This window comes from Arachis duranensis, chromosome 3, assembly GCF_000817695.3.
Source record: "Arachis duranensis cultivar V14167 chromosome 3, aradu.V14167.gnm2.J7QH, whole genome shotgun sequence".
Classification (NCBI taxonomy): domain Eukaryota; kingdom Viridiplantae; phylum Streptophyta; class Magnoliopsida; order Fabales; family Fabaceae; genus Arachis; species Arachis duranensis.
This window is the reverse complement of record NC_029774.3, coordinates 2,675,019-2,687,235: the sequence shown is the minus strand read 5'-3', so window position 1 is coordinate 2,687,235 and position 12,217 is coordinate 2,675,019. Positions and strand designations below refer to the sequence as shown.

Below are 12,217 nucleotides of genomic sequence, written 5' to 3'. Positions count from 1 at the left end.
TATAACAAATAGTATTTTTAAAAAAAAGTTGGACACGAATTCATACTAAGTCCGAAGTAAATATTTAATTCTTAATTTTATTATTAATTAGATTTTGACATTCAACAAGCCATTCCAAACGTCGTCGTTCTAGAAGAGCAAAGAGCGACCAACAATCGCTTTCTACAAACGCGATTCTCCAAGAATCTGTTTCATATTTTCAACGGCGCACTGTTCAGTGTTTCTTCTTTCTATTTAAAGTTTCAACCTTCCCCTTCTCACTTCAATTCTCCATTCTCACTTCTCTCTCATTTTTCTCCCCTGCGGAAATCAAATTCATCATTTTTCCCTGTAAGTTTTCCATTATTGGATCTGCATTTCTTCCACACCCTACTTACTCTACTTTGTAAAAACAGAAACTTGTTCCCATTTTAACTGTTACTTTTTACGGATAGTGACTTCGGCTTTTGGGTATATGTTAATTTTCCCTCTTCTGTAATGGGTTTCGGCTTATGCTTAATAGAGTTCTTTTTGGATTGAGATCGTCTTAAGTGGGAATTAATTAGTAACTACCCACGTTAGATTATCCAAATCCTTGTTTCTGTGCAAAGCTTTTAGTTATCAATTGTTTATTTGTTTATGAAGTTGTTAGTTTTTGATATGGGAATTCATATAGGTACTCCAAGTTGCTATTTATTTATTTTTTTAAATCTGAAGGTTTGTATTGTTAAAATGCTCTTATTTATTTATATTTATTTTATAATTAGGCATATCAAACTGAACTCTTAAGTCAAAATGGAAAATGGACATCAGTTCCACCAGGAGGTTTCAAAGGCAAAATATGACTGTCTTTTATTTGGTAAGCCTTTTAAGGATCACTGCTGAATTTTCCTTTTGTTTTCTTACTTGCATCATTCATGATGCTGTCTTATATATAACTTGCTTTGGTTTGATGATTTGCAGATCTTGATGACACTCTTTATCCTTACAGTTCTGGGTTGTCGGCTCAGACAGCAAAGAACATTGAAGGTACCGGGTTGTTTGACATATTTGGTTTTGTTTTTGTGTGTGTGTGTGTGTAAAAAATGACCTGTTTTTGAATCTGAAAGTGTTATTATGCTTGCATTGCTCAGAGTATATGCTACAAATGGGACAACAATGGCTGGTCTGAGGGTATGATTTAATCAACCTTATATTTGATCTATTTAATTAAATATACTTTTACAGTTGTTGATTAATGAACAAGTCATTTCCCTTTTGTCTTCTATTATATCCTTCCAGGCAATTGGCTATGACTTTGACTATGATGACTTTCATAGGTAACACACACATTTGTTTGTCCATTTTATTGTTCTTCACATTCATTTTAATGAAGTTGAATTATTTTAAATAGGTATCTAAAACAATTTTGTGTTGTTCAGATTTGTTCATGGGAGATTGCCATATCACTTGCTGAAAACAGATCCAGTTCTAAGGGGTATTTTGCAAAGCCTCCCTATTAGGAAAGTGGTAAGGTCCTCTCTATTTTTCAATATACTATTGTGAATGTAATATCTGATTAGATAATGATGATGAAGTTTTCTTTGTTTTACCCCGTTTCAGATTTTTACAAATGCAGACCATAGTCATGCAGTTCGGGCACTCCAAAGGCTTGGACTTGAGGATTGCTTTGAAAGAATCATAAGCTTTGATACTCTGAATCCCTCCAACAAGATCAATACACTTGATGTTAAAAATGGCAGCGAATCCAAACCAGTTTCCACTGAAATTTTCGATTTCTATGAGTACGTGCGCCACCCAGGCCCTGACGTGATACTTCCAAAGACTCCAGTTGTTTGTAAACCCTTTGAAGATGCATTTGAGAATGTTTTTGAGATAGCAAATATTGACCCTAAGAGAACAGTAAGATTACCGATTCTTCCCTTACCAGTGTAGCCTTTCTAAATGGCATGCTTCTTATACAACTCTCCTTTGTAACATTTTCTCTTTTCAGTTGTTCTTTGATGATAGTACCCGCAATTTACTGACAGCCAAACGCGTAGGCCTCCACACAGTTGTGGTAAAGACTCCTATCCCAACTACTTTACTGATTAATGAACTAAATTGGTCGTAAAAGCGGATGGAATTGCATTTTCACATTTTATTGTCGTTAGTTTTACATGTTGATCAGTGGAATGGACCAGAGTGTTTTAATTGACATTCAATATTTAGTGCACTGAATTAGCATCTAATGGTTCATTTGAAATGCCGCATGAATGCAGGTTGGTACTTCCGTTCGAACTACAGGAATTGATCATGCTTTGGAAAGCATCCATAATATCAGGGAGGCATTTCCAGAACTCTGGGAAGCCAGCGAAAAGCATGAAATTGTCAAATATAAGGTTGCAATTGAGACATCAGTGAAAGCTTAGTCTAGAATACAAGTTTAGTGCCTTGTTTTGTGTAGGCGCCTGTCTCATCAATGTAATTGTTATTTGAATTTTTATTAAATATGAATATTTTGTTCAGTACTAGAGAGCTTTCTATCATTGCAATTTTAAAGCACATGTTTGCATGTTATTGCCAATAATCCAAACTGTAGTTTATTATAACTGAGAAATTCAGATTTTTTAATAACGAATGAATATTGTAAAGTGAATATCAGAGAATCCTTGTCAAGAAAGGAATGAATATATTTCTTGTTAGGTTTCAGCAAAAATAATAAAATAAATAACCATTATACTAATACCAATAATGTTGCTGTTACACGGTAAATTAAAATTAAACTCAAGACATAGACAAAAAGACCTAATAAAAGAATCAACTCCTTAGTGAATACTTTTTTCCTGTGAAAGCTTGGAACTTTGGTTCTTGTGGTTTTTGGGTTATTTCTGCCTTGTCTTGATTAGTGGATTTCTGAGAGGCCTTAACACGGAAAAAGAAATGGTGAATATTAACAAGATTTACAAACTCACAAGATTTATTATACACAGATAGGACTCACACTCACCTTGTGTGGTCTTGACCCAAAGAGAAGCTTCCCAGAAGTTGTAGTATTCGATGAAGACTTGGAATCAGAACTCTTGTGTTTATTGTCACCTTGCTGTTTTGCCATACAAGAGGAAGAAGAAGCTTGTTTATCTGATGGTGTGGATGGCTTACCATCTAAACGCCTTGCAGAACCAGAGAATGGTGCAAACTCTCCAATCTTTATTAGAATGTCAGTGTCATCAGCTGAAAGTGCACAACATAGACTAAACTCAAAAGCTGTCTTGAAATTACTAAACTCAAAAGCTGTCTTGAAATTTTACACTAGACCAAACCGTTCATGTAAAAAGAAAAAACAAAAGTAAACCCATTTTGTTTACACATTACTTTGATTGAATAACAATGTAAAACTCTTTTACGCTCGCATGACATAGAAAATAAATCAAAGAAATATTCACAACCTTCTTGCTGTTGTTTCTTGTCAGATGAAGTAGATGGCAACTGTTTCTTAACTTCTTCTTTATAATCAAGAGGTGGAGCAAAATCAACTTCACAGTCTGTTTCAATGAGGCTGATAGCATGAGATGGCTTGGTTTCAATCACATCGATATAGTACTCTTTGTTGTTGTATGGAATCATTATTGTGTCACCAGTTGTTACACATGAGAAGCTCCTCAGATTAATCTCCAGCCTGAATATAATAGAAAAGAAAGAAAAATATCATTGAACTATTGTTATGTGAAGCATGTAAAAATTGTTTAAGATTCAATTAAATCTGGTATTCCATATACATTGCTTTTATATTTGAGAGATCCATGAAATCCTTTGTGTGAGGCTGCAACTTGAGGTATGTTCCTTTTACAAGTGTGGTGCTTTTCAGAAGCACAAGATCTCCATCTTCCAGCTGCATGTTTTTCATCATCTGATAACAACAAATGTAACAAAAGACAGCACAAATTGTAAATGAAAGAGTTCAATTTCAATGTAATGTCAACATAATAAGAGAAACTATTTGTATTTATAATACAATGTTTGATTAGATGTTTACAGATAATGGCATAAAGAAAGAGATTAATATGAACAAATAACAAAAGACAATCACATACCCAACTCGGTACACAAATTTTTCCCTCTTCAGCAGTGAATTCTAGGACTCCACAGTGAGAAAATTTTCCATTAGAAAGATGTCTCATTTCAAATAACATAGGGTATTCCACTCCAGCATACACTGTAATGTTTACAAATTATATGAATAAGCTTATTAATCTAGCTCAGAGGTGAAAAAAGATTGAATCAAATACTGAAAGCACACACATATATTTCACTCACAAAGATTATTAAGTGCTGAAGGGGGCATGATAACTGGTGGCAAAAAGAATACACATTAGCATTTACAGGCATAAAAAAAAAGTATCAAATCTCATAACTACTTCATATCAATTAGCAAAACGTAACATGTTAGTATACATACTCTTATTGCCCGATTCCAAATTTGACTGCAAAAGAAAACAAAAAGGCCATAATCAGTTTAAGATTCGTAGTAAATAAATACACAAATAGAATGCATAACAATGTTGTGATGCAATTGATTCATACAAAGTGCATACTATGGCTATTAAAGTAACCCAACGTTTTTTAATTTAAAAAAAATAAAAGGTTTAATTAGGTCTTTCAATTAGTTGAAATTAGGTCTTCCTTATTGTAAAAAAAAATTAGAATTAACTGAATATTTTTTTGTAAATTAAAGGTATTTATAATTAAAAACCTAATTATATCTTTGATCGCATATATTTTAGAAGAAAAAATATGTTAATTTTAACGTTTTTAATATGAAAAGGACTTAATTACAAAATTAAAAATAATGTAAAAATTTAATTAAAAAAAATCTAATTAAAAATTTAGTAAAATTATAAGACTAATAGGATGACAGTGAAAGACTCCGTCTTTATATAATACCTTTTCAGTGGAAGAAACAGGGTAACAGTGGTAATAATTTTTAAAAGCATAATCCTCCTCCTCCTCGCCGCCCTCCTCATCATGATTCACGTAGACTTCTTCATCTTCTTCGCTGATGTAGTAATCACCCTGCAAAACCATTTAAAAAATAAATAAACAAAAACCGTGATTAATTACCACGCACGAAACGATCAAAACACCAACTAATGCAAGTTCTATTAAAGCTTTTATTTTTAGTTACAAATTCAAACAAGGATAAGGATTCTGAAATAGCTCATAAGTCATAACTCGTTAACGTACCATGCCAAATTGGTCCATTGGTATTTGGTAATGCACGATAATCAATATGAAACTGTGAACCCAAAGAAATCCTACTGAAAACAATTAAAGAGTCGGGCTTGGATTCCTTGCCTACTTAACTTCCGGGGAAATGGATTCACCGGGTTTAGTAATGGAAGCCTAGAACAGAGGCGGGGAAAACTATTAACACAACACTATTCTTAATCGAAATATATATTAGTAAAATTCAAAGAGCAGATAAAGAGTGCGTTTTTGATTGATTGAATTATGAAAGTAAAACCAAATATATATAGAGTATTATCTATAAAAGATAAAAATAAAAATGAGATAAAAAAATAATATAAAGATGAGATAAAATAAAGACTAAAATTATAATTCTATTAGATTAAATTTGTAAACTGTAAAATTTTTTTATTATTGTCATGAATTAAGATAGAAAATAATTGATTAAGGTAGAGAATGGTTTAATATATATATATATATATCACCTTTAACAATCTTTTAAATTTTATGTTGATTCATTTACATTTAAGATTAAATTTTTGAAAAGGATCTACTAAATATACTTTCTTAATTTACTTGAACAAACAAATCAGTCAATCACATTTAAAAACAAATCCAATTCAAATCACAAAAGATAAATTGAATTAAAAAAATAAATTCAAATTGATACAATACAAATCACAACCTTTTGAATAAAATTAGATTATATTAGATTAAAAAAATCAAACCAATTTCATTTAAATCTTAACAAATTACATTAATTTTATTTTTTAAATCAATTCAAATCGTATTACAAATATAATCTTAGGAAAACATATATAAATAAACAATCAATTTATTTAAAGAAAATCCTATAAATGGTGGTTCAATATTTTTTAAATATTTTTTTTTATCGCATTTTAATTGTAACGGCTTTTGACTATGTTCTAACTTTTAAGTTCTAACAATCACACTACACTCACATGCTATATTTAAGTCTTGCTCTCGACGAGACTTGAATTCATATATGTGATTTATTGTTACTTGAAATGCTCCTATATCAAAAATTAATCCCTACAGAGGTTGTTTACATGTTATTAAGTTGTTAAAAAAATAAATTTTTTTTTATTTTTTAATATATTTAACAAAATTTTAGTAGTAAAAATAAAAATACTAAAAAAATTTTAAAAAAATATTTTAAAAAAGTTACAATTTTNTTTGTAAAAGCTTATCAAAACAAGTCTTAAATTAATCATTATGTATTTGTATATAAATAATATATTATTAAACTCATTTTCAAAATATATATTATGTTCTAACATATATTTAATATAAATAATTAATGTAGTGATTATTTTTTGTGTCCATGATTGATTATTTATATATTAGTCACTCATTATAAAAAGACAATCATGGCCAAATAATTGTGTGGGCTCTTTCATAAAACAAAAAGGAGATAAGCTCATGACCCGGAAAAAAAAAGGAGATAGGCTGGATTGGAAGATGCGCCTTAAAATTTGTAATTCCTTAATAAATCCAGAGTAGAACGTTGAATTATTGAATAGTATAGTTAGAGTTTAAATCGAAGTGGCAATCCAAAAAGATAATACATAGATGTTTATAGACTATAGTTGTGGATTGGCATAAAGATATAAAGCATGGGCATGATAAGTACAGATCCACCACTTCTATAGCATATGAAAATGAAAAGAAGAAATGATTTAAAGATAGTTGTGTGTCAGGATCCACACTCCACAATATAAAATGTGTGGTGATTTTATAGATTGGTTTTATGAGTCAGCAACACATGTCTGTGTTGCAACTTGGTTGAACAAGATCAAAGTGGGCGCAATCTAACACAGTATGATATATGTACGGACGATTTGTATTATTCATGGGACCAACTGTAGGTTAAATCTGTGGCAAGTTATGACATTCACCAAGTTACAATTATGGAGGAAGTTGCTAATATCTTATTACATGAAGTAGGAGACATCTTAATAAGAGAAGTGGCAAATGCTTTTCCAATAGTTGAAGGAAAACCATTTGAGTAGTGCCTCCAAAATTGTGTGACTTGGCTTCCAACAAAAAAGGTAAGAAAAACATAAAGGGCCAAACTTATGTTTTGATGTCATGCTACATGCCTACAGTATAAGTTTGTAAGGATTGTACTTGGAATCCATAGTTGAAATTATTCTACTCATTCAACATTTCTTAATATGACAAAGTTCCAGCAATGTAGTAATGAAAAAGGACCAAAAATGTTAGCGATCTTCTTGGGAAATTGAGTTATCATAACATAAAAAGTGCACATATTAACAGAAATAAGTGCTATTTTCATTCTATTTTGCGTCTATTCATATTAATAAAAAAAGAGTACACCGTAATGGAGATATCGGATAATCTTTTATCTAATATGTGATTTCAGATTAATCTTCTAATTTTGGCTACATGCAGATGCATGTTACACCAAGCTAAACTAAGGTACTAGGAACCAAATTTAGCACCAATAATCTAAAACAGAAACTCAAAACGGAAAGAAAGAATAATAAAGATTACATTGGAATGTTTCCACATGATTGGTTAAGCAGGAACCCAAGGAGAGAGCGCATGGAGAATTCTCCCTTTCCATCCTTGTAAGACCCATTTTCCATCTTCATCCACTACAAAATCTTTGTGATATTCCTTCTTCACCATTCCTTTGACTCTATTTAACAGTTCTGGTGCAATTGCAAGTTGCTTGAACCCTGCTCTTCTGTTCCTAACTTGCCACTGCTTATAGGTCTCTGGCCTTTCTACTCTTTCAGCCCCTTCACATGCTATGACATTGATGGCATCCCTTCCAAACAACCCCTGCTCAAACATCAGCCTATGTGGATTGTCGCGTGGCACAGTGGCCTCAAACATGTCAAACAATGCCGAGAAGTGGAAGAGCGCCTCCCTGAATCGAGTCAAGAAAAATGGGGCATTGTAAGTGCCATTGACCACACCATGGATAAAGATGTTTGGATTTATCCTCCTGATCAACCTTAACACGGCATCCCTTGGACAGTTCGCGGTCACAGTCTCATCAGACAGGTTCTTCAATCTGTATAGACAGTTAACCACGGTCACTTCATTCCTGTCGATATTGAGATCTTCGAGTTGTATGGTTTCCCACTTCTGTGCAAGGCAATTGTACTCAAATGGGACCCCAAACCTCTTGCAATAGTTTTTCAAGCGTCGCCCGGTCTCCTCAACCCTTTCTGCAGGCCTGAATCCAGGCTGAGGAAGATCAATTCCAGTGATCCGAAGCCTAGGAGGCCCTCCAGGTCTTTCTGAAAGGCGCTGGATGAGGCAAGGCCACTGGAAACCATAGAAAATCCCAAAGTCAATAATGTGAAGACTGCTTTCATTCTGTGCTAGCTTCAGAATAGTCCTATTAGCCAAGAAATTTGACATCCTTTGAAATGGGATGGCTGTGATGTAAACTTTGTATGCCTTTAACATATCTGCAGCAGATGCTGACTGAAGGAGGATATACTTGGGTGTCCCGGCAGCTAACCTCGACTCAAGGCCATCGGCGAAGTACTTAGCCAAACGCTGCAACCCATCGCCAGAAGCCGGAGAGTTCTGCCTTATCTGCTTGAGTATCTCATTCGCACTCCTCTGATCATAGCTTGCCACAGCTTGTGCACATTGAGTTAGGAGACTCCATAAATCAACTGTTGTACTTATGGTGCCCCCTTTGTTGGTAGCTCCACCCTTGTTCGCACCTTTCTTCGAACGGCTTGCCTTCACATTAGATCCACCCGAGTCGGATTCGCGGTCGCCACAAAAAATGGCAGGACTCTTGCCATCCTGACAAAGCAGCACTGCATCAAACATCTCCAATGGCTCCGACTCATCGGCATACACAGCTGAGAGCTTGTTTCCTCTCTCCCCTTCTTGTGTGCCATCATCCACATGATGGCTCCTCTTTTCCCTTGATCTACCACTACCTCCTCCAGTAATTGGTGGCAGCATATCTGGAATTATGTTGTGCAAGGTTCCATTTTGAAAATAGACAGAACCATGCGAATCCCTAATTTGAGAATTACCTAACCCTAAAACCTCATAGGAGTTCTTTATTTCTGGGGACTCAATCAACGAGTTTTGAAGGAATTTGGACTCAAAATCACCCCATCCATTGAACCAATCAGACTCACATGAATTTTCACTAGTGTTGTAGCTGCTACTATTGCTCTCAGAGCTAGTTGTTCTACCAAAATTACTATCATCAGGATCATGGCAATCATCCCCAAAACCACCATAGATCTTTGACGGCGACGAAGGGTAGCTGCGGCCGATGGCGTCGTAGAACCCCTTCTCGGCAGCCTGGAGCTTCAAACAATCATGCAACATACAGGGCTTTTGCTGCAAATCATCTTCCTCATCCAACAGAATCTCACTTATGTATCTGAGAATAGGGTTTGAGTTCTTAGTACTCTCTGCGTGTGATTCTCCATTATTTGTGCCATCAGGATCATCACTAGTAGGAGATTCTGCATGATTTGAAGAGGAATCTTCAAACTTGAACACATTTCCAGGGTTCTGATGATTATTACTATTGGAGAACACCGACATAGGACCATTCTCATATACGAAACCAGTATAATTCTCCGTACGAGAATCTGCAGAGATCATGATTGCTTCCAAACACAAGAACTGAATCCCAAAGATAGAGCATGAACAAGAAAGGGTAATTAATTAGGAATAATTTTAATCATACGAAGATGAATAGAGAAGAAACAAAAAGACTATATATGATTGATTGTGTTGTGTACCTGGGAAAAAATTAGAGACAGAATCGAACTGAAAGAGTGAGAGAGTAATAGGGGATTAGCAATGAGTTTAGTTGGCGAATGGTTAATGGGGGTTATAAACCGTTATGTGATTTTACTATTATAACCTTCATTTGTGTCTACTGAACCACTGAACCTTCCAGGAAGGGACTGGATTGGAGACAAGATGAACCAGTCACTCTCCATATATATTTTTTTAATAATAAATAAATATTATATATTTTTAATTCACGTGTTTATCTTTAAAAAAATAAAGGACACATACAAAGACTTAAATACATTTGTTATTAAAAATTAATTTGGAGAAGTCTAGGTACTAATAGATTTGTTAAAATTTGACTAGTACTTAGCCAGTAAAATAAAAATGAGTAATTTTTTATTATTAGATGAAATTTTACACCATTAAATACATTATTGATGGCTAATTAATGATTATAACTCACAAAATCTACTGTTCTTCTAGTATTCCTCAATTAATTTTACATCTAATAAACAAAAAGTAGTTGTTAGTGATGAAGACACAAAAAATATGCTAAAATGACCATAATTTTTTTATACTCACTTATAAAAAAAAAGACAACGGAGATATTAAGTGAAATTTTAAAAAAATTTAAAAGGATAATATCTATACTGAAATTTTTTATTGAAACACTGAACACATTCTTATATAAATATATTTTATAAGTTTAATAAAAAAAATTTCATTCTTTTCTAAGTTTATGTGTATAATAACGAAACTTCTAATTAAATAAATTGATAAAGGTCTCATAAACCTTCTTAATTAAAAAACTAACTAATAAAAAATTTCATATTATATTTAGAACTGAATGGTCTTAATCACTTAAACCAATAAAAAGTTACAGCTTGGGGAAGAAGGCAAAAATGTCTCACATTTATAGAGAGAAGTTATTTATTTAGACTCTATAGCTATATCTAACACATTTATAGTGTTAATTGGCGGGCTAATTAACAGTGAGTGTAATCAATGTAAGGTAGCAGGATAATTTAGCAGTTGTTATATTATTGGTCCCCAATATAATCCATGAAATATTAGTGAGTCAAGGATGGCTGGGTAGTAGTCAAAAGCACACGGATGCAGCAGAGTCATGAAAGCAAAATAAAGCGGTGCCTCCTTGACCCTCAAGTCTTTGACCATATCATAGACTATATTACTAATAAATTTTCTTCAATGTCGAATCAAATGTGAATACATTTCCATGCAGGAATCACTATTTTGCATCATATATGGGGAAATATTAAATATATACCATATTGTCCCATAATTCCACACACACCACCATATTATGTTTGAGTAATTGACTTGGCAATGCAAGTTGCCATGATGAACAACATCATATCATACTAGAAAAAGGAAATAAGGTAATATTTATTATTCAACTTTTTCAATGTTCTATATTCAAATATTGTTTTTAATAATTTAATTTTAATATATTGATATTATATAATATTTTATATAATTATTTAATTATATTTATTATTAGTATTCAACCAAAAGTGGATAGAAAAGATTTATTTGTTGTTTAAATGGACAGAAAAGATAATTATTTTTATAAAAATATTATTTGTATATTAAAATTAGTTATTAAAAATCTATTTTTAATATATATTTATATTTCAACATATATTTTATATTAATGACTAATTTTAGTGTACAGATATCATAATCCTTCTTTGTATGGATGTGTTACTTTAAAGTTTATATAAACTCTTTTGATGATTAAAAAATTCTTGTGCTCTCTAACTCCAACTTTTAAGCTTTAAAATAAAATTTATTAGTGTGTAGGGTGTAGATTCATCCAGATACAATGCATCCCCCTAATCGAAGTTTATATATTGCAGTGACTTGCTTATAGTATTTTATGACTGAAGATAATTTAATTATTACTACCTTGTTTACGACAATAATCTAATTAAATAGTCAAAAATTTAATTGAACTATTATTTAACTAATTTATAAATTATCTACTCCATGATGATACTCCAAAAGCAAATGAATGATCGTATGGATGGGAGATCGATCTGATGCTTAAGATGAGAAGAATCAATTAAGAAATAGGGAAGAATATCTGCATGAGATTTGGTCAATCTTGTTATTAGTCTCATTCACCTAACCTTACAGCAAGCTTTTGTCATTCTTCTTCTTGTTTTTATTATTCTTTTATTTTTAATTAATTGATAATTATAAAAAT

At 32.4% G+C, this 12,217-nt stretch overlaps 3 protein-coding genes across 3 annotated transcripts; 1 reads left to right on the top strand and 2 right to left on the bottom strand.

Annotated features, from left to right (window-relative positions):
• The first annotated feature begins 1,119 nt into the window (after positions 1-1,119).
• On the top strand, positions 1,120-2,489 carry LOC107477086 (uncharacterized). Its single transcript, XM_021137286.2, has 6 exons — positions 1,120-1,152; positions 1,261-1,298; positions 1,401-1,488; positions 1,582-1,881; positions 1,973-2,038; positions 2,241-2,489. The coding sequence occupies exons 1-6, from the start codon at positions 1,138-1,140 to the stop codon at positions 2,388-2,390; spliced, it is 657 nt and encodes a 218-aa protein (XP_020992945.2). The 5' UTR covers positions 1,120-1,137; the 3' UTR covers positions 2,391-2,489.
• Positions 2,490-2,718: 229 nt separating this feature from the next.
• LOC107477148 (uncharacterized) lies at positions 2,719-5,220 on the bottom strand. Its single transcript, XM_016097113.3, has 9 exons — positions 5,203-5,220; positions 4,903-5,031; positions 4,418-4,442; positions 4,276-4,308; positions 4,053-4,174; positions 3,738-3,868; positions 3,408-3,637; positions 2,969-3,192; positions 2,719-2,883 (listed from the first exon to the last, which is right to left on the bottom strand). Exons 1-9 carry the CDS (start codon positions 5,218-5,220, stop codon positions 2,779-2,781), a joined length of 1,017 nt encoding a protein of 338 aa, XP_015952599.2. The 3' UTR covers positions 2,719-2,778.
• A 2,279-nt stretch (positions 5,221-7,499) lies between these two features.
• Positions 7,500-10,088, bottom strand: LOC107476833 (scarecrow-like protein 30). The gene is made up of 2 exons (XM_016096754.3): positions 9,990-10,088; positions 7,500-9,870 (listed from the first exon to the last, which is right to left on the bottom strand). Exon 2 carries the CDS (start codon positions 9,847-9,849, stop codon positions 7,768-7,770), a length of 2,082 nt encoding a protein of 693 aa, XP_015952240.1. The 5' UTR covers positions 9,850-9,870; positions 9,990-10,088; the 3' UTR covers positions 7,500-7,767.
• Between the last annotated feature and the right edge of the window lie 2,129 nt (positions 10,089-12,217).